The sequence below is a fragment of the Ranitomeya imitator genome, chromosome 4, assembly GCF_032444005.1.
Source record: "Ranitomeya imitator isolate aRanImi1 chromosome 4, aRanImi1.pri, whole genome shotgun sequence".
NCBI classification, from domain to species: Eukaryota; Metazoa; Chordata; class Amphibia; order Anura; family Dendrobatidae; genus Ranitomeya; species Ranitomeya imitator.
This window is the reverse complement of record NC_091285.1, coordinates 696,191,693-696,217,910: the sequence shown is the minus strand read 5'-3', so window position 1 is coordinate 696,217,910 and position 26,218 is coordinate 696,191,693. Positions and strand designations below refer to the sequence as shown.

Below are 26,218 nucleotides of genomic sequence, written 5' to 3'. Positions count from 1 at the left end.
TGGGCTAGGAAGAACTGTCCCAAAATTGCTGTCCCCTGTGGACCCTGCATCCACCACATTCACCCAGTGTGCCGTGATGGACACGTAATGTCCTTGGCCATGCCTACTGGTCCATGCATCAGTTGTCAGGTGCACCTTTGTACTCACAGACTGCCTGAGTGCATGGATGATGCGCTCTTTAACATGCTGGTGGAGGGCTGGGATGGCTTTTCTCGAAAAGAAGTGTTGACTGGGTGGCTCGTAGCGTGGTACAGCGTAGTCCATCAGGGCTTTGAAAGCTTCGCTTTCAACTAACCGGTAGGGCATCATCTCTAACGAGATTAGTCTAGCTATGTGGGCATTCAAACCCTGTGTACGCGGATGCGAAGCTAAGTACTTCCTTTTTCTAACGAGAGTCTCATGTAGGGTGAGCTGGACTGGAGAGCTGGAGATCGTGGAACTAGCGGGGGTGCCGGTGGACATGGCAGACCGAGAGACGGTTGGAGACGGTATTCTTGCCGCCGGTGCCCTAGATGCAGTGTTTCCTACTACGAAACTGGTGATTCCCTGACCGTGACTGCTTTGGCTAGGCAACGAAACCTGCACAGATACTGCAGGTGGTGCCGAAAATGGTGGCCTTATAGTGACGGAAGGGACGTTGCGTTGCTGACTAGCTTCATTGGCCGAGGGTGCTACAACCTTAAGGGACGTTTGGTAGTTAGTCCAGGCTTGCAAATGCATGGTGGTTAAATGACTATGCATGCAACTTGTATTTAGACTTTTCAGATTCTGACCTCTGCTTAAGGTAGTTGAACATTTTTGACAGATGACTTTGAGCTGATCAATTGGATGTTGTTTAAAAAAATGCCAGACTGCACTCTTTCTAGCATCGGATACCTTTTCAGGAATTGCAGACTGAGCTTTAACCGGATAGCCACGCTGTCCTCCAACAGGTTTTGGCTTTGCCACGCGTTTTGGGCCAGATACGGGCCCGGCAGATGGAACCTGTTGCGATGTTGAGGCCTGCTGCGGCCCCTCCTCCTCTACTTCAGAACTACTGCCGCCGGCACCCTGTTCCCCCAATGGCTGCCAATCGGGGTCAACAACTGGGTCATCTATAACCTCCTCTTCTATCTCGTGTGCAACTTTGTCTGTTTCACCGTGTAAGTATGTGGTATAGCGTTCGTGACGGGGCACCATAGTCTCATCAGGGTCTGATTCTGGATCAGTACACTGCGAGGGCAATGTTGTGGTCTGAGTAAAAGAAACAACATAGTAATCTGGCTGTGGCTGTGCATGTCCGATTCAACTTGTAATGGGCATGGCCTGTTAACTGTTTCACTTTCTAAGCCAGGGACGGTATGTGTAAAGAGCTCCATGGAGTAACCCGTTGTGTCGCCTGCCGCATCCTTCTTTGTTGTTGTTTTTGCTGAAGAGGACAAGGAAGCGACTTGTCCCTGACATCCACTAATGACGCGCTGCTTTTACATTTACCAGCTTCAGAAGAGGAGGCAAAAGAGCTAGAGGCTGAGTCAGCAAGGTAAGCCAAAACTTGCTCTTGCTGCTCCGGCTTTAAAAGCGGTTTTCCTACTCCCAGAAAAGGGAGCGTTCGAGGCCTTGTGTAGCCAGACGACGAACCTGGCTTCACAGCTCGAGACTTAGGTGCTATATTGTTTTTCCCACGACCACCTGATGCTCCACCACCACTACCATCATTACCAGCTGGCAATGAATGCCCACGGCCACGACCTCTTCCACCAGACTTCCTCATTGTTTTAAAAACGTAACCAAAGTAACGGTATTTGTTACTGTTCAACAACTTACAAGGTGAACTCAAACTTCTGTAGGATTTAGAGATCCCTTTATAGGTGGGTGAGACTGCAAGGAAAATCAGGCACAATGTTACACACTATGTTTTCTGTGGCACCAAATGAGAAGAGATGCCACACACGCAGGACTGTCACTCATGCACAAAGGCCAATATTAATCTCCCACTGTTTTTTTTTTTTTTTTTTCAGGGAGAATTTTAAAACCAAAATAAAAAAAAACAAAAAACAGACACTAGGCTTTCTGTGGCCCACTATTTGTCAGATGGCACCCAGGACTGGCACACAAGCACAAAGGCCAATATTAATCTCCCACTGTTTATTTTTTTTTTTCAGGGAGAATTTTAAAACCGAAATAAAAAAAAAACAAAATCAGACACTAGGCTTTCTGTGGCCCAATATTTGAGAGATGGCACCCAGGACTGGCGCGCACACAAGCACAAAGGCCAATATTAATCTCCCACTGTTTATTTTTTTTTTTTCAGGGAGAATTTTAAAACCAAAATAAAAACTGTTTATTTTTTTTTTTTCAGGGAGAATTTTAAAAACAAAAAAAAAACAAAAAACAGACACTAGGCTTTCTGTGGCTCACTATTTGAAAGATGGCACACAGGACTGGCACACAAGCACAAAGGCCAACATTAATCTCCCACTGTTTATTTTTTTTTCAGGGAGAATTTTAAAACCAAAATAAAAAAAAATAAAAAAACAGACACTAGGCTTTCTGTGGCCCACTATTTGAGAAATGGCACACAGGACTGGCACACAAAGCACAAAGACCAATATTAATCTCCCACTGTTTATTTTTTTTTCAGGGAGAATTTTAAAACCAAAATAATAAAAATAAAAAAACAGACAGTAGGCTTTCTGTGGCCCACTATTTGACAGATGGCATACAGGACTGGCAACACAAGTGACTGAGGGCAGATATTAATAGCCTAGAGAGGGTCCACGGTTTTTGGCCCCCCCTGGCTAAAAACATCTGCCCCCAGCCACCCCAGAAAAGGCACATCTGGAAGATGCGCCTATTCTGGCACTTGGCCACTCTCTTCCCATTCCCGTGTAGCGGTGGGATATGGGGTAATGAAGGGTTAATGTCACCTTGCTATTGTAAGGTGACATTAAGCCAGATTAATAATGGAGAGGCGTCAATTCTGACACCTATCCATTATTATCCATTTGCATTAAATGGTTAAAAAAAACACTCACACATTATTAAAAAGTATTTTAATGAAATAAAAACACAGGTTGTTTTAATATTTTATTGTACGCTCAATACACTGGCTGAAGACCCTCGCTCTGTAACAAATACAAAATAATAAACCAACAATATACATACCTTCCGTAGATCTGTAACGTCCCACGTTGTAAATCCATCTGAAGGGGTTAAAATATTTTACAGCCACAAGCTCTGCTAATGCAGCTGTGCTCGTGGCTGTAAACCCCAGCGAATGAAGGTAATGTAGGTCAATGACCTATAGTTACCTTCATTCGCGGTGATGCGCCCCCTGCTGGATGTCCTCATATGACCTCGAGCCTGGGAACTTTTCCCATGCTCCAGGGACATCCAGCAGGGGGCGCATCACCGCGAATGAAGGTAACTACAGGTCATTGACCTATATTACCTTCATTCGCTGGGGTTTACAGCCACAAGCAGCGCTGCATTAGCAGAGCTCCTGGCTGTAAAATATTTTAACCCCTTCAGATGGATTTACAACGTGGGACGTTACAGATCTACGGAAGGTATGGATATTGTTGGTTTATTATTTTTTATTTGTTACAGAACGAGGGTCTTCAGCCAGTGGATTGAGCGTACAATAAAATATTAAAACAAACGGTGTGTTTATTTCATTAAAATACTTTTTAATAATGTGCTTGTGTTTTTTTTAACTCTTTCATACAATTGGATTAATAATGGATAGGTGTCATAATTGAAGCCTCTCCATTATTAATCTGGCTTAATGTCACCTTAACATAGCAAGGTGGCATTAACCCTTCATTACCCCATATCCCACCGCTACACGGGAATGGGAAGAGAGTGGCCAAGTGCCAGAATAGGCGCATCTTACAGATGTGCCTTTTCTGGGGTGGCTGGGGGCAGATGTTTTTAGCCAGGGGGGGCCAATAACCATGGACCCTCTCCAGGCTATTAATATCTGCCCTCAGTCACTGGCTTTACTACTCTGGCAGAGAAAATTGCGCGGGAGCCCACACCAATTTTTTCCGCAATTTAACCCTTAAATTTAAGAGCTAGAGCGCTGAAATTTTGCACATACACACTACTAACATTAGTAGTGTGGATGTTCTGTCTTCCTCCACGTAGGATGCTGTGTGGATTCCAACATACGGCTAAACCTTCATCCACATCCCAGTAAACAGACTGTGTTGATGCTTAAGTCTTATTTATTAGGGTGATGATAACCAAAACTATAACGTTGAACAACAATGGTGGACAGTATTCATAGTAGATGATCGAATAGTGAATGATGTTGATGTACAAGGTGGATGTTCAGTGAATAATCATAGTGGATGACTGATCATAGTGGATGACTGATCATAGTGGATGGCTGATCATAGTGGATGACTGATCATAGTGGATGACTGGTGAAAAACTGTAAAGAATAACAGCATTTCAGTATATGCACATACAGGGTGCAATCACATAAATAACTGGGACATTACAGCAAGAATTATACAGAGTGCATTACACAGTAATTCTAACAGCACTGCCCTATTCTATACAAGAATGCATCTATCTAAATGCAGAGTACACATTAACCTAACTGCAAGCTGCAAAGCACATCTGCCTAACTATATCTGACTATAGGAGCTGCATAAGGCTTAAATACTAACACAAACATAAGATGCATTAAACCTTTATAAACGTACCGAGATCTGTTAGGACAGGGGTAAGAAAGTAAGCGAGACAGAAGCACGTGTGCCTCTCTGCAGATCTGAGGAAAAATGGCTACTGAAGCTTGTCTTCACAAGAAGAATGTGGGCGGAACTAACCCATAAGACATTGCTCTTAGGAGGGAAAGGTTGGTAAACAACATGAAAAGTAGGCAACTGATGACCTCCAGTGGCCACAACTTGAATAACATGATAATTAACTCTCTGCACATTAAGATGGGCAGAACACTCCCCGCTTGGCGTCAACAGATGCCACAATTAGGTTATTTTGGGGAAAATAAAAATACAAGCTCGGTAACGGGCCTGAGGAGCAGTTTGTTTTCTCCAAGCTTGCACACTCTGACCTCTACTTTCCGCACTTTCCCATCTTTACTGGGAAGGGTCTTAATGACTAGGTCGAGTGGCCACTCGTTCCGATGTGACTGACTGTCTTTGACGAGTACAACATCGCCAGATTGAATGTTTGGGCGGTCTTTCTTCCACTTTGTCCTGGTTTGCAGAGTGGAGAGATACTGTTTCCTCCATCTATTCCAGAAGACGTTGGACACGCTTTGTACTTGCCTCCATTGTCGTCTGTAGAGGTCTTTGTCATTGAATTCTCCGAGTGGAGCTTTCGGGACACAGGTTTACTGTGTGAGTAACATTGCAGGAGTAAGGATGGATGGATCTCCAGAATCACTAGAAAGTGCTGTCTTGTAGGACTGCGTTACATGAAACAGACAAGCTATAGCTCGAACGAGTGACTTCCAGGTGGAGAACCTGCTGAACCGGTGAGATTCAAGGTGGCAGCTTGGATTCTCTGTATGTAGAGCAGACACTTGAGGTCGGATCTCTTCATCTGTGTCTGGACCCACAAGTTCAAAAGTTTCAGGCCTGCTGATGTGGGGCATCGAACGGTACAAAGAGGTAGGACTTGTGAACCATGAAGTGTCCTTCAGATGACTGGGTGCAACGGATCCAGTTGCGTGGTCCACAGGATTGTGGTGAGAAGGTACGTAGTGCCACTGATTAGGGTCGGTGGATCTTCTTCCCCGAAGTACCCGGTTGCTGACGTAGACGTAGAAGCGTCGTGTCTCGTTACAGATGTACCCCAGTACCACCTTGCTATCGGTGTAGAACTCTGCATCCCCGATCTTCAGGCCCATCGCATCCGAGACCAGCTCGGCCAACTCAACTGCGAGGACAGCAGCACAGAGTTCCAGTCTGGGTATCGTGTGTTCACGAAGTGGCGCCAATTTCGTCCGGCTCATAACGAACCCGATATGGCATTGTCCGCTTACGTCTGTGGATTTGAGGTACGCTACAGCTGCAATCACTTTGACTGATGCATCACAGAAAATACAAAGTGTTTGCGTTTTGACCTCTGTGGATGGCACAGGAGCATACGGTCGTTTCACACAAAGGTTGGTCAGGGCTTCAAGAGACTTCCTCCACTCTGCCCACAGGTCAGCCTTTCCCGCTGGAAGTGGATCATCCCAATCAGTAGTGTCTTGGGTGAAGTCCCTGAGCATCAGCTTTCCTTGGATGGTTACTGGAGCTACGAACCCCAAGGGGTTGTATAAACTATTCACGAAGGAAAGAACTCCTCTGCGCGTGAAGGGTTTCTCATCCTTGCTGATCTGAAAGGTGAAGGTATCTGTCTTCAGGTCCCACAGCAATCCAAGGCTCCGCTGCATAGGAAGGGGGTCGATGCTGAGGTCTAAATCCTTTAGATCGCTGGAATAGTCTTCAGAGGGAAAGGCTTCCATCAACTCTCGGCTGTTGGAAGAAATCTTGTGTAACCTTAGGTTAGACTGAGCGAGCATGTCACGAGTCCTCTTTAGTAGACTGATTGCGGCCTCACTTGTCAGTGTGGACTTCAAACAGTCATCCATGTAAAAATCCTTTTCCACAAAGGACCTGACGTCCGAGCCATACTCTTCTTCACCCTTTTTGGCAGAATGTCGGAGGCCGTAGATTGCGACCGCTGGGGAAGGACTGTTCCCAAAGATGTGTACCCGCATCCGGTACTCTGCGATGTCTTCGTCCGGGTCGTTGTCACGGTACCAGAAGAACCTCAGGTAGTTTCTGTGTTCCTCTTTGACGAGAAAACAGTGGAACATCTGTTGTATGTCAGCCATAAATGCCACTGAATCTCTACGGAAACAGAGTAATACTTCCAGAAGTCGGTTGTTGAGGTCTGGGCCCGACAGTAAGACATCATTCAATGACACGTCTTCGCATTTGGCACTTGAGTTGAATACCACTCTAATTTGACCTGGCTTCTTAGGATGGTACACTCCGAAGATGGGCAGGTACCAACACTCCTCTCCGTGTCGAAGTGCAGGTGCAATCTCTGCGTGGTTGTTCTGGAATATCTTTCCCATGAAGGTAAAGAAATGTTCCTTCGTCTCAGGTGACTTCTGAAGCTTGTGTCTTAGGGAGATGAATCTGCTGTAGACCAATTCCTTGTTGTTGGGTAGGCGTCTCCTCTGAGGTCGAAATGGTAGAGGTGCGACCCAACTATTCGCCGTATCATTGACTATTTGTTCGTCCATGATGTCCAGGAATATCTTGTCTTCTATAGACATCGCTACCTTGTTGTCTTCCTTCGTCCTGTGGAAGACTGTACATCCTATGTGGTCTTGTTCACCTTCACAGGCGTGGTCTTCATTGATAGGAACTGAGAAAGGGCAAGGTAGGGGAGTGCTGCTCGGTAGTTCCTTTACCAGCAGACTATTGTGACACAGCTGGAAGAGGGATGGACGTCCATTTTCTAGTGTGCTGGTAAGCATACTGTTGACTGAGACCGGCTTGTGTGCTCCTCCTAGACAGACATCTCTTACAATGACCCATCCAAGGTCTTGCCTCTGCGCGTATGGAGCATTCAGTAAGCCGTTGATATATTCTCTAGTCTTGTGGACTCGTAGTATATCTCTTCCCAGAAGTAAAGCTATTGGCGCTTCTGGTTCCAACTTAGGTATCAGGTGGGCTATACGCTTCAGGTGGGGGTGATACGTTGCCATCTCTGGTGAAGGTATCTCAGACCTGTTGTCAGGAATCTGGTTGCACTCCAGGATGGTCGGTAGTGACAGACAGGTCTGGCCATTGATGGACTCCACTTTGTATCCGGTTGCTTTCCTCCCCGCCGTCTTGACGGTACCTGAACATGTCCTAAGGGAGTAGGGAGAACCGGGGCCTACAATGCTGAAGTTGTCAAAGAAGATGGACCTGGCTAAAGACCTATTACTTTGGTCATCTAGGATTGCATATATCTTGAGCGCTTTGTCTCTGTGGCCTGTTGGATAGACTCGGACAAGGCAGATTTTTGAGCAGGATCTTCCTCCCTTGAGTCCCTTACAGATCTCCGTACATTGAGAGGTGACCGCAGGGGTGTCTTCGTCGGTGTTCTTCTGTTTCTCATTGTGCTCCTCTGCTTGTGACAACACTCCTGGAGGTGGTCCAGGATGCAAGGCTGTATTGTGATCCGTGCTGCTGCATTCTGCACATTTCACGCTAGCTCCACAGTTCCTGGCGAAGTGAGAGGTCATAGCACAGCATTTGAAGCAGGTGTTGTTTTCCTTGAGGAAACCTTTGCGATCCTCTAAAGTCTTCTCCCTGAAGGCTCTGCACTTTAGTAGAGGATGTGGTTTCCTGTGTAAAGGACACTGCTTACTGACATCCTGAGGTTTGCTCTCTTCCGTAGGGGGCTTAGTTGTCTTGTGTGGAGGACCTGTGGAATCAATATCAGTTTTATGGACTGCCACGGGTGTCTTACTGGGTTTGACACCAGGGGTAGTGGAACATGACAGAGTGAGATCAAAACTAGGGTCATTTCTGATCTTGGCTTGCTGGGTGACAAACTCAGCAAATACAGTAAAAGGAGGGAATGGTACGTTATGAATTTGTTATACCGTGAACCATGTATAATCCACCTTTCTTGAAGATTGTAAGGAAGTTTTTGTACTATTGGATTGACACCCCTAGCAGTGTCTAAGAATGCCAATCCAGCCAAGTGACCTTCCTTCTGGGCGACCTGTAACTCTATCAATAAATCATTCAATTCTCTAAGTCTTTGATAACCCTTGGGCCCTATCTTAGGGAAATCATCAATTCTTTTGAATAAAGCATTCTCTATTACTTCTACGGACCCATAGCATTCGTCAAGTCTTTCCCACACTTTACGTAAACCTATGTGTGGGTATTCTATGTTAAGGTCTCTTAGTCTTTTAGCATGCTCGACCGATTCAGTTCCAAGCCACTTTACCAGGAGATCTAACTCCTCACTACTAGAAAGGTCCAGTCCCTGAATGGCGTTCTGGAACGAAGCTCGCCACGACCTGTAGTTTTCGGCTTTGTCAGTGAACTTTACAAGTCCTTTTGTTACCAGTTCTCGGCGGGCAAAGAACTTTGCCAAGTCTATGGTGGCTTGATCAGTGTTGGTACGAGCCGGTATGTTATAGCCATGTCTAGTGTGTGGTGCATCACCATACCTGTGAGATGCTCTTGGCTTCAGACAGTCTGCATAGTACCTTTCTGGTGAAGAAGATGTCTCTTTAAGGTGAGGTGGAAGGGGTACCTTCTTCTCAGTGGAACGGTAGCTGTGGTCGACTCCTCTGTGTTGGACGTCTTCTTGTTTGTAGTAGTGAAGTTCGGGGTTGGATCGATGATAATCGGCGTAGGCTGATCGTTGTAGTCTGTCGAGGGTGTTGTCCATGCTGGAGTGTCGATGAACGTACTCTGAGACGTGCTGAGCTAGATCTTGCTGCTCTAGATCTGTTCCAAGAACGTTGCTGTGTCTCTCATAATCAGGATCCTTCATGGCTTCCAAGTACTCTGCCTTAGCTATTGCAGCTGCTGCCTCTTTGTCTACCATAAGTCTTTCTAGAGACACTTGCAGGCGCGCACCTTCTGCTTCTTGCTCTGCCCGCAAACGTGCGGTTTCAGCCTGCAAACGTGCATTTTCTGCTTCATGCTCTGCCCGCAAATGTGCGGTTTCAGCCTGCAAACGTACATTTTCTGCTTCATGCTCTGCCCGCATACGTGCATTTTCTGCTGCATGCTCTGCTTGTCTCAGCTTTAGATGCATTTCTTTCTCAGCGAAGGAAGACCTCGCTTTGGCTGCTTCAGCTTCAGCACGAGCGACAGCAGCCAGCTCTGCTAATGATGACCTGCTAGAGCTTGCTCGTGACCTCGTCTTGAGTGAGGATGTGCTGTTTCGAGACATTGTGCGCTTAGCTGCGTACTGCTGAGTGTCTTGGCGGGAAACTGAGTCTAGGTGCGGTGAGCTTCCGCGTGGCGGGAATGATGTAGCTCCTCTTGGCGGGCTGCAGTATAGTCCTGCGGCTGTATGGCGGCTGCTGTGATACCCGAATGCGGAGCAGTGTGGGTGTTAGCGGTTCCGTACAGTCTGAACAACTACAGCCTGCGACCGGCTATCAGTTTCACTGAAGGCAGCTAATCTGTTCTTACTTTACAATCACCGCCTGCGACTGGCGGTCTCGTTTTTTCACTGTTCTGTCTTCCTCCACGTAGGATGCTGTGTGGATTCCAACATATGGCTAAACCTTCATCCACATCCCAGTAAACAGACTGTGTTGATGCTTAAGTCTTATTTATTAGGGTGATGATAACCAAAACTATAACCTTGAACAACAATGGTGGACAGTATTCATAGTAGATGATCGAATAGTGAATGATGTTGATGTACAAGGTGGATGTTCAGTGAATAATCATAGTGGATGACTGATCATAGTGGATGGCTGATCATAGTGGATGACTGATCATAGTGGATGGCTGATCATAGTGGATGACTGATCATAGTGGATGACTGGTGAAAAACTGTAAAGAATAACAGCATTTCAGTATATGCACATATGCATATCACATAAATAACTGGGACATTACAGCAAGAATTATACAGAGTGCATTACACAGTAATTCTAGCAGCACTGCCCTATTCTATACAAGAATGCATCTATCTAAATGCAGAGTACACATTAACCTAACTGCAAGCTGCAAATCACATCTGCCTAACTATATCTGACTATAGGAGCTGCATAAGGCTTAAATACTAACACAAACATAAGATGCATTAAACCTTTATTAACGTACCGAGATCCGTTAGGACAGGGGTAAGAAAGTAATCGAGACAGGAGCACGTGTGCCTCTCTGCAGATCTGAGGAAAAATGGCTACTGAAGCTTGTCTTCACAAGAAGAATGTGGGCGGAACTAACCCATAAGACATTGCTCTTAGGAGGGAAAGGTTGGTAAACAACATGAAAAGTAGGCAACTGATGACCTCCAGTGGCCACAACTTGAATAACATGATAATTAACTCTGCACATTAAGGTGGGCAGAACAGTGGAATATGCAAAAAAAAAAGGGGGATATGACATGGTTTATTGTACGTAAACCATTCCTCATATGTCGGGTTTTGGCAGGAGAAAAGAAAAGCCGGTAATTGAATTACCGACTTTTCTGCTATATCGCGCTGAACTTAATATAATTATATATACATATATATATATATATATATATGTGTCTGAATGACATTATATATATATATATATATATATATATATATAACAAAACCCAACTTTTCAGTAGAGATCGCCGACCGCCGACCCGATCCCAGAGTGGGATGGGGTCAGGTTTCACGAAACCCGACTTTGCTAAAAGTCGGCGACTTTTGAAAAGTGCCGATCTGTTTCGCTCAACCCTACTGGGCACTACTCAATTGCAGGAGCCATGAACCAAGGTAAGATTGTCAAAAGAAATGGGAGGAGACACAGATTAGCAGAGCGAGGGCTGTCTTAACAGGACAGATAATGCTGTGAAGGATTTGTTTTAACCATTATGCTTATTACATTCAGCAATATAGACGCAACCTAACTGACACTTTGCTGAGTTCGCAAGAAGTGAATCACAAAAAAATTTGAATGATAGAAAATTAAAATGTTTGCAAAATTTGAGGCCAACTACAAGCATGTCTAACAGATTGGCTCATCTACAGATTCCATGGCTGTTAAATAAATTTTTCCCAGAATTTTTACTGAACATGGCAATGCCCCATATGTGGCTGTACAGTACTGCTGTCACGGGGGTATTGGGTAGACTAAAGCTGATTACCCGGGCCCCTGCAATATCCCTCAGACTGGGGAAAACCCTGTCTGTCCCTCTCCCAGAATTTACACTGATGGTGTGCTTGTCTGGGCCGACAGGCCTGACCCTGACTCCTGTTTCAGCCCTATGCTGAAACCTCCACCCGCCACCCAGTGATAAGACCACACACCAACCTACACAGAAAGTACAGACAGGGAAAACTAAAAACGCACCTCGCCGCAGACACACAGGAAAACACTATAATGTGCACAGGGCAAAAATAAACACAAATATAGGAAGGAGAAATATGACAAAGGATAATACACCACCAGATACGATACTTCAACTCCTAGACCATCACTCCAGACCGAGATCACCAGGCAAAAGACACAAGCTATAATCGGCGACGCCCAAAGTCCAGAATGACTATTTAAAGGCCACGGGCGTGATCCAGCCTCCAACCAGAGTACCAGCCAGATTAACCCTGGATATCCTGGATAAAATCTAGCCAGCGCCAATGAGCGTATAGTGGACAAATGTGGAATTACCGCTGTCTTTCGGATGCCCTAGTGTGAACAGCGTCCGACATGACAACTGCTTAGCCATACAGAGAGACTCGGGAGGAACGGAGTGCTATTTGCCTCCTGGACCACAGATTTTCCTAAACAGATTGCGGACTCGACATACAGAGCCCCTAATTTCTAGAAGAGTAGATTTTTTTATCTACAGGTGTAGTGATGATTAGGGTTGAGCGAAACGGGTCGTTCATATTCATAAGTCGCCGACTTTTGGCAAAGTCGGGTTTCATGAAACCCGACCCGATCCCTGTGCGGGGTCGGCCATGCGGTACGCGACTTTCACGCCAAAGTCGCATTTCAATGACGCAAAAACCGCCATTTCTCAGCCAATGAAGGTGGACGCAGAGTGTGGGCAGCGTGATGACATAGGTCCTGGTCCCCACCATCTTAGAGAAGGGCATTGCAGTGATTGGCTTGCTGTCTGCGGCATCACAGGGGCTATAATGGGGCGTTCCCGCCGACCGCCATGTTACTGCTGCTGATCTGAGCCTAGGGAGAGGTTGCTGCCGCTTCGTCAGAAGCAGGGATAGCGTTAGGCAGGGTCCATTAACCCCCAAACCGCTTGTGCTGTAGCGATTTCCACTGTCCAACACCACCTTTTGTTTGCAGGGACAGTGGAGGCTACTTTTTTTTTCCTCAGCTCTGTAGCTCATTGGGCTGCCCTAGAAGGCTCCCTGATAGCTGCATTGCTGTGTGTACGCCGCTGTGCAAAACAACTGCTTTTTTCAAAGCACAAATCCTGTTGCTCCTTCCTTTCTGCACAGCTATCTTGTTTGTTTGTCCACACTTTTGACTTTTTTGTGCAGCAGTCCACTCCTTGTTATTGCTGCCTGCCATACTTTGCTGAGATTACTGCAGGGAGATAGTAATTGTAGGACAGTCCCTTTTTTTTTTTCGTTATATCTCTTCAAGCCACTTTCTGCCACAGAAAATATACTATAATACAGTGGCCCATATTTATTCACTAGTCTCCCTGAAGAGAAAAAAAAAAGGGTGCAGATTAAAATTGTCAAATCTGCATCAGTGGCAGTCCTGTGTGTGGCATCTGTGTCTCATTTTCTGGCACAGAAAACATACAGTCTAACAGTGGGCCTGATTTCTTGCCAATTCTCCCATAAATAAAAAAAAATAGTGGGGGATTAAGATTGGCATATCTGCTTTGGTGCCAGTGCTGTGTGTGCCACCTGTCTCAAATTGTGTGCCACAGAACATATACTGTATAAGAGTGGGCCACATTTCTTCAATATTCTCCCAGAAAAAATAAAAAGGGGGAGATTTTAATTTGTAGTGTCTGCATCAGCGTCAGTCCTGTTAGTGGCACATCTGTCTGCCACTGAAGCTGTGTACTGTTATACATTGGGCCTGATTTTCCCTGCAGTCTCACCCACCTATAAAAGGATATATAAATCCAACAGAAGTTTGAGTTCACCTTGTAACTGGTTTTACAGTAACAAATACCGTTAGTTTGGTTAAGTTTTTAAAACAATGAGGAAGTCTGGTGGAAGAGGTCGTGGCCGTGGGCGGTTATTGCCAGCTGGTAATGATGGTAGTGGTGGTGAAGCATCAGGTGGTCGTGGGAAAAGCAATATAGCACCTAAGTCTGGAGCTGTGGAGCCAGGTTCGTCATCTGGCTACACAAGGCCTCGAACGCTCCCTTTTCTGGGAGTAGGAAAACCGCTTTTAAAGCCGGAGCAGCAACAGCAAGTTTTGGCTTACCTTGCTGACTCAGCCTCTAGCTCTTTCGCCTACTCTTCTAAAACTGCTAAATGTAAAAGCAGCGCGTCGTTAGTGGATGTTCACGGTCAGGGACAAGTCGCTTCCTTTTCTTCTTCACCAAGAACAACAGAGAAGGATGCGTCAGGCGACACAACGGGTTACTCCATGGAGCTCTTTACACATACCGTTCCTGGGTTAGAAAGTGAAACAGTTAACAGGCCATGCCCATTACAAGTTGAATCTGACATGGAGTGCACTGACGCACAGCCACAGCCAGATTACTATGCTGTCCCTTTCACTCAGACCAGAATATTGCCCTCGCAGTGTACTGATCCAGAATCAGACCCTGATGAGACTATGGTGCCCCGTCACGAACGCTATACCACCGGCTTACACGGTGACACAGACGAAGTTGCACACGAGATAGAAGAGGAGGTCATAGATGACCCAGTTGTTGACCCCGATTGTCAGCCATTGGGGAACAGGGTGCAGGCGGCAGTAGCTCTGAAGCGGAGAAGGAGGAGCCGCAGCAGGCATCAACAGAGCAACAGGTTCCATCTGCCGGGCCCGTATCTGGCCAAAAACGCATGGCAAAACCAAAACCAGTTGTAGGATAGCGTGGCCATCTGGTTAAAGAAGCTCAGTCTGCAATGCCTGTAAAGGTATCCGATAGTAGAAAGAGTGCAGTCTGGCATTTTTTTAAACAACATCCATATGATCAGCGCAAAGTCATCTGTCAAAAATGTTCAACTACCTTAAGCAGAGGTCAGAATCTTAAAAGTCTAAATACAAGTTGCATGCGTAGACATTTAACCACCATGCATTTGCAAGCCTGGACTAACTACCAAATGTCCCTTAAGGTTGTAGCACCCTCGGCCAATGAAGCTAGTCAGTAACACTACATCCCTTCCCTGATTGTAAGCCCACCATTTCCCGCACCACCTGCAGTTTATGTGCATGTTTTGTCGCCATGCCAAAGCAGCCAGGGAATCACTAGGTTCGTGGTAGGAATCACAGCATGTAGGGCACCGGCAAGAATACCATCTCCAACCCTTTCTCAGTCTGCCATGTCCACCGGCACCCCTGCTAGTTCCACGATCTGCAGCTCTCCAGTCCAGCTCACCCTACATGAGACTCTTGTTAGGAAAAGGAAGTACTCATCCTCACATCCGCGTACACAGGGTTTGAACGCCCACATTGCTAGAGATGATGCCCTACCGGTTAGTTGAAAGCGAAGCTTTCAAAGCCCTGATGGACTATGCTGTACCACGCTACGAGCTACCCAGTCGACACTTCTTTTCTAGAAAAGCCATCCCAGACCTCCACCAGCATGTAAAAGACCGCATCGTCCATGCACTCAGGCAATCTGTGAGTACAAAGGTGCACCTGACAACAGATGCATGGACCAGTAGTCATGACCAGGGACGTTACGTGTCCATCACAGCACACTGGGTTAATGTGGTGGATGCAGGGTCCACAGGGGACAGCAATATTGGGACAGTTCTGCCTAGCCCACAGTCTAGGAAACAGTTGGCTGTAGGCGTTCGCCCCCCTTCTCCTCGTCCTCCTGCAGAAGCGAGAGCTCGTTCACAGACCGCAGTCGCACAACCACTCCATCCGCAGCTGCCACTGTTGCACACAAGGTGTCCCATTATGGGACAACTAGTGGCAAGCGTCAGCAGGCTGTATTGGCAATGAAGTGTTTGGGCGACAACAGACACACCGCGGAAGTTCTGTCCGAGTTCTTGCAGAACATAACTCAGTCATGGCTGGGCACTGTACATCTTGAGGCAGGCAAGGTAGTGAGTGATAATGGAAGGAATGTTATGGCTGCCATAGCCCTTTCACAACTGAAACACATTCCTTGCCTTGCTCACACCTTAAACCTGGTGGTGCAGTGCTTCCTGAAAAGTTATCTGGGGTTACCCGACCTGCTCCTCAAAGTGCGCAGACTTTGCGCGCATATCCGCCGTTCGCCCGTGCACTCCAGCCGTATGCAGAACCATCAGCAGTCTTTGATCCTTCCCCAGCATCGCCTAATCATCGACGTGGCAACAAGGTGGAACTCCACACTGCACATGCTTCAGAGACTGTGCGACCAGAGGCGTGCTGTTATGTATTTGTGGGAGGATACACATACACGGGCAGGCAGTTGGATGGCAGACATGGAGTTGTCAGGTGTGCAGTGGTCGAAGGTACAAGACCTGTGTCAAGTCCTTCAGTGTTTTGAGGAATGCACACAGCTGGTTAGTGCAGACAATGCCATAATAAGCATTAGCATCCCCCTAATGCGTCTGCTGATGCAAAGTTTGACACACATAAAGGAGCAGGCGTCTGCAGCTGAGGAAGAGGAAAGCCTTGATGACAGTCAGCCATTGTCTGGTCAGGGCAGTCTACAGTACGAGATAGCGGGCGAAGAGGAGGAGGATGTGGAGGATGATGGGGATGAGTATTTTTTGAATGAGGAAGCTTCTCTGGGGCCGATAGAAACTGTTGGCATTGCAAGGCCGGGTTCAGGTCATTCCCATTTGATTACTGGGCATCCAAAATAGACACCTGGCCTGAATTGGCAGAATATGCATTGCAGGAGCTTGCTTGCCCAGCAGCTAGTGTGCTATCAGAAAGAGTATTCAGTGCTGCTGGTTCAATATTGACCGAAAAAAGGACTCGTCTGGCTACCCAAAATGTTGATGATCTAACCTTCATTAAAATGAACCACTCATGGATTTCGAATTATTTTGCCCCACCTTTCCCGGCTGACACCTAGCTTTCCTATAAAAAGGTCTTGCTTGTGGACTGGTCTTACTGACTGTTCCAATCTCTTAATCTGCAGCAGCTGTTTGTCCAGCATACAACAGGTTTACACCTCCATAAATGGGCAAACTCCCCCCACGGGGCCGTGGTCTCGCCACTTGGCGCAAGCACCCGTGAGAGTGCCATTTGTCTGAAGAGGTGGGTGTGCCCGCTTTTGGTCGACGGCACTGCCACTGGGTCCCTTATAGTACAATAAAGTGTCTCTGGTGGTGGTGGCGCGCACCCAACGTCAGACACATCATTGTAACATGAGGGGCCCTGGGCCTGTACCGCCGGCCACAAGAGAGTTCCCCCCCAGCTCAAACAGTGCTCTACCACTTGCAAAATTATCTCTCACAGCTCCACCAATGTTTAGTCTATGCGCTGACATCCTTCAATGCCTGGCACTGACAATACCAATTTGTTGACATGTATGATGCTAGTTAAAATAGTCAGGGTCAGGGTCCTATATTGACACCAGTAAATACTTAGCGGCGCCAAATTACTATGTCTGAAACTCAGCAGAGGAACCCACCCCTGTACCTAAGTATGCCACCCTTTTGTTTTTTGGTTTTGTTGTTTTGCGAGACATTAACATCTATTTATTTTTTGGGAGCACTAACTGTGTCAGTCACTCCTTCCAATCGTCCTCGACTGACCACACCAATGCTGCCTGTGTACCCCTGCATGATAATTTGAACTGCATTGAGCCTAATTTTTTTTATTTTAGGCCTACTAAGTCTGTCTGTGGTCCCTCCTTCCAATAGTCCTCCGCTGACCACACCAATGCTGCCTGTGTACCCCTGGAACCTATTTAAAAGTGCATAGAGCCTACTTTTTTACTGTAGGCCTACTAAGTCTGTCTGCGGTCCACACCAATGTCGACCGTGTACACATGTACCTTTTTTTCAACCTGCAGTGAGCCAACTTTGTGGTGTAAGGCCTACTAGCAGTGTCTGTCTGCGCCACTTAATACAGCTGTTCTCCTCAAAAAAAAAAAAAAAGGATGGTTTTCAGCCTGTCAGAATTATAAAACTGCATTGGGGCCACAAGTTTCGTTGTGGTCTACAAACTGATTCTTCCACTCCAATGTGTTCTCCTGGTTGCCTTTCCTGAGCTTCAATTTGCAGGCTCTCATTAAATAGTTTATTAATCAAACTGCAGTGGGGCTAGTACTTGGGTTGGGGCCTACTACCAGTGTCTGCCGCTCCAAGGTGTTCTCCTGGTTGCCTTTCCTGAGCTTCAATTTGCAGGCTCTCGTTAAACAGTTTTTTTTTTTTTTTGAAATTCTTTAAGTTTTCAATGAACAGAAATAAAACAGTAAACATTCGTTCTCATGTCAAGAAATACAGGTATTTGTCATTTTATAATATGTCTAAAGATATTCATGGCAGATGGATTATACGTATGCATTCCTTAGACAGTGAAGACAATTGAGCTTTCAGAACTTAGAACAAAATTTCAGGACTACAAAGAACTAGCCCTTGATACAGTACAAGTTATGATAGAAATTTGTAAGGCTAGAGGGTGCGACGGAAGGACTAATTTACCGCGGATAAAATTGAATTCAGATGAGGTGGAGGAGGAATGGATGGCAAAGAAAAAAGCTGGAACATGCAAAAAATAGAGTCGGGACGGTCATCGCGTCTTGCTAAAGAAAAGATAAGTTGGAGGGCTAAACAGAACTCTTGGTAGGGAGCTAGTAGATGAATTCCTCAAGGGGGGTCCTCCGCCCCAAGTCTAAGAGCAGGGGACAAAAACACCTCCCACGGAAGCCAAGAATCCTTGAATTTCTCGTGAGAGCGTGCCTCCCAACTAGATAATTCCTCCAAATGATATAAGTCTTGGACTTTGAGGATCCATTCTTCCAGCGTTGGCGGAGATGTTTTTCTCCAGTGTATTGAGATTAAGTGTTTTGCGGCCGCTAATAAAATGGGTAGTAAGTCGTGTTTCTTTGGGTTAAAAGAGGAAGAAGGAAGAGAGAGTAACACCTCCTGGGGAGTTAGATCCCGATCCATCAGGCCCATATCTTGTAAAGATATATTTACATCTGCCCAAAATTGTTTTAATTCCGGACAGAGCCAGAAAATATGCGCTAAGGACCCCACACATCGAGAACACCTCCAACACAGCGGGGAATCCACCAATCCCAAATGAAACAATCTTTCCGGGGTATGATACCACCTGGAAAGGATCTTAAATGCATTTTCCTGCAATAGGATGCATCTGGAAAACCCATGGGAATTGGCTAGTACCCGCTGAGTTTCATGAGGGGAAAGCGTCAGACCCAACTCCATCTCCCAGGAAGAAAGATATAAGGGTTTAAATTGAGTTGAACTTTTGAGGAGGTTCACGTATAGTTTAGAAACCAGTTTAGTGATTGGAGTTTTCAACCTCCCTAGCAAGTCAAGCCAGAGCCAATCCGCAGATTGGTTTATCTTAGTTCTAAACGCGGTCATTATACGGTGTATATGATATTTCTGGAGAAAATTAGTAGGTTGTATTATGGCACTGATTGGCCAATTTTCAATGCAAGGTATTCAGTTTGAAAGGAACTGAGAGATTGGGGCGTCTGGTAGGGATGTCCAGAGTCCATAAATGTCTTCATAGGTAGGGTCCACCAACCATGGGATGATCTTAATTGGAATATTGTCTAGAAAATGACAATACGGAAGCTGGTTTGGTATAAGGGAACGCTTTATGGATAGGGTGTTAGACAGGATCTCATTAGATTTTATGCGTGTTAGGGGTCGAGTTCCCGCTTCTGCACAGGGGGAATCTCGAACCACTTCCGCTGCGGTCTCCCATTCTTGTCCAGCCGCAGTGGAGCCTGCTCAGCAAGGACGTCGGTCCCAGCGTCTTGCTCATTCTCACTCTGTTCTGAGAGTTACTGCTGCTTCTCCAGTCTCTGCCATTAAAGTCAGTGCTGGTCAGCAGCGAGCGGACTTCTCTGGGACTAAGTCCTTGTCTGCACGTACTGAGCATGCCCAGCGTAAGGTCTCCTGTTGGAGATCGAGGGTCATGTGCTCAGGCTCTGCAGCACATTCCATTGGTCCTCTTGGCAGGTCCTAGAAGGGCAAAAGTGCTGTGGCCACTTCCTGTGCTGCTGCTATATAAACTGCGCATGACCGCACGGCCATGCGCTAGTATTGTCAAACAATTGCTAATGTGTGTATGTTGTGAGTGCAAGTCGTCCTTGGATACCCCTACCCTATAGTATGACTGTTCGCGGAAGGTGTATGGCTGCTACCTAGCGCCCGACTTATCCTACAGCACTAGTCACACATTATAGCGTCCAGTTGCTGTGTCCGCCAGTACGGCGCCGTGCACTTCCTCTGTGCTTTCCTTACCCAAGCCTGGGTGGTTAGTGGCGTTCGTCAGTGCGGCACTGCATGCTCTTCTGTTTCATTTCACACCCAGTTGCGGTGTTGCGCCAGCAAGGGTCTAATCGGACTTCAATCCCAGTTGGGGTTGAGTTCGCTGACTACTTGCTCGCGCTTTAGGTGCGGTACCGCGGTCCTGTGCCTTAACAGGATTGCTTCTTTCACGCTGGGTGAGGTTAACCCACGCGTGTATACTCTAGTGTACCACCATATAGTCTGCTAATTGCTAGCAGCAGGTTTTCACCTGCACGGTGGACCCCGGACTGCGAACGCATCTATACCATCTGTCTTGGTGCGTTCCGCCAGTCCTAACAATGCGTGTGCAATTAAAAGACGACCAAAGATAGAGATCAGCTTCATCCCCTAGTATAGCAAGTTCTAGATTTGTACTGAGATTTTCTGGATTGGGTTTTACCAGGTTAAACCATCTAGCAATATGTATGGCTTTGTAATAGGTTTTGATGTCTGGAAGGCCAAGACCGCCGCTACCTCTAGGAAGAGAGAGAATTTTAAAAGGGAGTCTGGCTCTTTTGTATTTCCATATAAACTGGGAGATCAGTTGGTTGGCTGAATGGAAGAATGAGTTGGGAAGGGGTATGGGAACCATGTTCATGGTATAAAATATTTTGGGGAAAATATAAGATTTAAAGACATTTATTCTGCCCATCCAAGATAAATAAGGTATGTCGTAATTTTTTAAGTCCGTTTGAAGCCGTGCCAGGAGGGGAGTATAATTACATTTATAAAGGGAGGAAGGGTCGGCCGTTAGATAAATTTCAAGATATTTTAGTTTCTCTGATGGCCAGTTAAAAGGGGTGTTTTCTTTTAAATCTAGGATATCTGAGTTTTTTGCTGAGATATTTACTGCTTCAGATTTATTTGCGTTTATTTTAAAGTTAGATATCTCACCAAAATCGGCAAACAGGGACATTAACTTCGGGAAAGATGTTTTGGGATTGGAGGTTAAGATTAAAAGGTCGTCGGCAAAAGCAGCTACTTTGACCTCAAGTTTACCCATCTTAAGGCCTATGATCTCACTATCCTGTCTAATCTTTTCCATAAGGGTTTCCATGACCATGATAAAGAGGGAGGGAGAGAGAGGACAGCCCTGTCTGGTACCGTTAGATATATTAAATGATTCGGAAAAAATACCGTTCACACCAACCCTAGCAGATGGATCTACGTAGAGGGACATTACAGCATCTATAAAGGCTTGTGGGAAGGCAAAGTTTTGAAGTGTACAGACCATGTATCTCCAGCTAATTCTGTCAAATTCTTTTTCAGCATCAGTGGACAGAATAGTCAATGGAGTCTTAGTCTTCTTTGCATATGAAATAGCGTGGAGGATTTTAGTAGAATTATGTTTGCCCTCGCGACCCTTCACAAAACCCACCTGGTCAGGCCGAATAATTTTGCACAAGACACCATTCAACCTCGAAGCCAACACCTTAGCCCACAGTTTCAGGTCAGTGTTGAGCAATGAGATAGGGCGGTAATTGCTACACAGGCTGTCGTCTTTCCCTTCCTTAGGTATAATAGCAATTATATTAGGTATAATAGCAATGTAGGCCTGGCGAGGTGGGAGCTTCCCTTCTAGAAAGGAATTAAACAGATCAACTAGGTGGGGAAGAAGAATATCAGAGAACTTTTTGTAATAGCCCACCGGGAAACCATCGGGGCCAGGTGCCTTCCCACTCGGGATGGTTTTTAAGATGTCTTCTAATTCTTTAAGTGTAATTTTGGCCGTGAGTGCGTTACCTTCTTCAGGGAAGATTTTTGGAAGGGGAAGAGAGGCCAAAAAAGTTTGGATTTTAGTCATGGCTGTCGGGCAATTTTTCAGATCATCAGAAAGGGGCAGGTTATTAGAGGGATTCGTAGTATTGCCGGAAGGTCTCAGCAATCTCTTTTGAGTCTACCACTCTCCTGCCTGTCGACGCAACAATTTTTTTTATGAATTTTTTCTCTTTTTGCTTCTTTAGCAATTGTGTGGTGAGTTTCCCACTTTTGTTGCCATGCAAATAAAAGCGGTGTCTGCAATACATAAACAATTTAGCTGACTTTACATTTAATAAGTCTTTGAGCTTGTTACGAAGAAAAACAAGATCCTGGTGAGACTCGGGTGATTTAGTACTTTTATGTGTACGTTCTGCAGTGGTTATTTGGTGGAGGAGAGATTGGATTTCTTTTTCTCTTTGTTTTTTAATTTACGAGCTAAGTGAGATGAGTTCACCCCTGAGGACGGCTTTATGTGTTTCCCATATAATGGGAGTGAGATGACCCGTATTTATGTTTTCACTGAAGAAATGAGAGATGATGGCTCTAAGTTTGTCTGTATGTCTCGGGCTATCAAACAACGATTCATTAAGTCTCCAGTAGAGTTGAGCGACCTTGACCTTTTTAGAGTCGAGCCGGGTTTTGCGAAACCCGACTATGTCCAAAGTCGGGTCGAGTGAAATCGGCCGATTATGACGTAAAGTCGGGATCGACCGAAACACGAAACCCAATGCAAGTCAATGGGGCAGCATAGTCGGCAGTGAGTGGGGGCCAGGAAAACACCTAGAGTGCCCATTTTAATGTCAAAACCATCCATTCTTCTTAATGAAGCTTGTCAAGCGTAATTTACCTTATAATAATTGGAAGGCATTTGAAATTGGGGGTCATTTGGCTAAAGTTGTGGGGGGTAGGGCTGGTTCAAGTAATTAGTGGGCCCAGGAAATCTGGACCACGTCACGGCAGTGGAGCAGGGAGAGGTAAGTATTTCAACTTTGCAAGTGCTGTGAACCTGAGCAAGCAGGGGGGCCCACTCGTTGGCATTGGCACTGGCACAGGGCCCCTCAAAGTACAGCGGTGTGTTTGCACGGCGGGGGCGCCTCCCACCGGCAGCAACACTTTTGCGTACTATGAGAGGCCCTGTGCCAGTGACGTCGCCAACTAGTATTCCTCCCCCCACCTGATGAAGGAACCTGCACTTTCATCTGCACCTTCCTCTTTGTCCCCGTGTAAGGTGGTATGGTATGCGGGAAGAGCAACCTGACTTTCAGCAGGGTCACAATGTTGTTGTGTAGCGTGCACGGGGAATGTTGCGTTATGGGTCAATGTACCAGCAGACTCATCTATCACTGGCTGGGCAATGGGCACGATGAAGTGGAAACACAGATATAGGCCCAAAGAAGAAAGTGGGCTAAATGCAGTTCAAAATTGGTAACACAGGAATAACCAGGGGGCATTGCAGTGGAGGACAACTGGAATGAGAGGCTGACACAGAGAGTAGGGCCAAATCAGTAAGTAGTCGAAATGCAGTTCAAAATTGGCAACCGTAGTAAACAGGCGGCACAGCTTTGTTCAGTGGAGGAGAACAGCAAGGAGTGGCAGACACCGATAGTAGGCCCCAAACCAACTAGTACGCCAAATGCAGTTGTTCCATTTAACCACAATTTAATGAGAGCCTGAAGATAGAAGCTCAGGAAAGGCAACCTGGGGAACACCTTGGAGTGTAACACACCATCTCTCTCCACCCCATACCCATTTTGTATGGCCTAATGCAGTGTACTTTTCTACAACTACTAAACGAGAGTCGGAAGACCGAAGCAATGGCAAGGAAACCTGGGGAACACCTTAGAGTGTAACACACCCTCTCTCTACACCCCATACCCAATTTGAAGGTCTAATGCAGTGTAGTTTCCAAGAACTACTAAACGAGAGCCGGAAGATCGAAGCTCAGGAAAGGCAACCTGGGGAACACCTTGGAGTGTAACACACCCTCTCGCTACACCCCATACCCAATTTGAAGGCCTAATGCAGCGTAGTTTCCAACAACTACTAAACGAGAGCCGGAAGATCGAAGCTCAGGAAAGGCAACCTGGGGAACACCTTGGAGTGTAACAAACCCTCTCTCTACACCCCATACCCAATTTGTAGGCCTAATGCAGCGTAGTTTCCGACAACTACTAAACGAGAGCCGGAATATCGAAGCTCAGGAAAGGCAACCTGGGGAACACCTTGGAGTGTAACACACCCTCTCTCTACACCCCATACCCAATTTGTAGGCCTAATGCAGCGTAGTTTCCGATAACTACTAAACGAGAGCCGGAATATCGAAGCTCAGGAAAGGCAACCTGGGGAACACCTTGGAGTGTAACACACCCTCTCTCTACACCCCATACCCAATTTGAAGGCCTAATGCAGTGTAGTTTCCAAGAACTACTAAACGAGAGCCGGAAGATCGAAGCTCAGGAAAGGCAACCTGGGGAACACCTTGGAGTGGAACACACCATCTCTCTACACCCCATACCCAATTTGAAGGCCTAATGCAGCGTAGTATCCAACAACTACTAAACGAGAGCCGGTAGATCGAAGCTCAGGAAAGGCAACCTGGGGAACACCTTGGAGTGTAACACAACGTCTCTCTACACCACGGAAGGGATGATTCTTAGGAAGGAAGGCTGTTGGAAATAAGCATTGCGCGTCCGAGGGTGATTAGATTCTTATTAGGTATATACTCACCCTCGGACGCGCCCTGCTTCTTTATTTGGAATGAATGTTTATTTGCAATGTGGTGTTGACTTTCTCTATTATTTTGGTAATTAATGATTTTATTATTTTCATTATTTTGCATCTTCTCGGCAATAATATAAAGAAGACGCGACAGGACAACACTCGGTGGATGCCATATGTGTGTTTTCAATTTAAAAAACCTTTCAGTTAACTACTTGCAGGAGAAAGTAATTGTAGCTGGTGGCCATTTTTAGTACTGTACCAGATTTTAGCTGTTTGTTTGTTTTTAATGTCAAAATGTCTGCATTTGATATCTCACCAGTATTTTCTTTTTTATAAGCAAAATCCTTTTTTTTTTATTTTATGATGTTGGTTCAAGGGGTACACGGGCAGCAGTAGACAGGTCAGTGGAGGCCTAGTGGAAGGAGGGACCGCAGACAGGCTTCGAAGCCCTAACATAATAAATTGGGCTGCCTGTAGGCAATTTAAAATTGGTTCCAGGGGAACACGGGCAGCAGTAGACAGGTCAGTGGAGGCCTAGAGGAAGGAGGGACCGCAGATGCGCCAATGTTTCCCCCATACCAAATTTGTAGGCCTAATGCAGTGTAGTTTCCAACAACTACTAAACGAGAGCCGGAATTTCGAAGCTCAGGAAAGGCAACCTGGGGAACACCTTGGAGTGTAACACACCCTCTCTCTACACCCCATACCCAATTTGAAGGCCTAATGCAGTGTAGTTTCCAACAACTACTAAACGAGAGCCGGAATATCGAAGCTCAGGAAAGGCAACCTGGGGAACACCTTGGAGTGTAACACACCCTCTCTCTACACCCCATACCCAATTTGAAGGCCTAATGCAGTGTAGTTTCCAAGAACTACTAAACGAGAGCCGGAAGATCGAAGCTCAGGAAAGGCAACCTGGGGAACACCTTGGAGTGTAACACAACGTCTCTCTACACGACGGAAGGGCTGATTCTTAGGAAGGAAGGCTGTTGGAAATAAGCATTGCGCGTCCGAGGGTGATTAGATTCTTATTAGGTATATACTCACCCTCGGACGCGCCCTGCTTCTTTATTTGGAATGAATGTTTATTTGCAATGTGGTGTTGACTTTCTCTATTATTTTGGTAATTAATGATTTTATTATTTTCATTATTTTGCATCTTCTCGGCAATAATATAAAGAAGACGCGACAGGACAACACTCGGTGGATGCCATATGTGTGTTTTCAATTTAAAAAAACTTTCAGTTAACTACTTGCAGGAGAAAGTAATTGTAGCTGGTGGCCATTTTTAGTACTGTACCAGATTTTAGTTGTGTGTTTGTTTTTAATGTTAAAATGTCTGCATTTGATATCTCACCAGTATTTTCTTTTTTATAAGCAAAATACTTATTTTTATATTTTCTGATGTTGGTTCCAGGGGTACACGGCCAGCAGTGCCCTGGTCAGTGT

General features: G+C 46.0%; 1 protein-coding gene across 1 annotated transcript in view; it reads right to left on the bottom strand.

Moving 5' to 3' along the window:
* Positions 1–22,091, bottom strand: part of LOC138674750 (olfactory receptor 1500-like) — a 33,435-nt gene extending 11,344 nt beyond the window's left edge. Inside the window, exon 1 of the mRNA XM_069762566.1 lies at positions 21,519–22,091. Within this exon, the coding sequence (XP_069618667.1) occupies positions 21,519–22,091 (573 nt within the window). The remainder of the gene's footprint in view (positions 1–21,518) is intronic.
* Between the last annotated feature and the right edge of the window lie 4,127 nt (positions 22,092–26,218).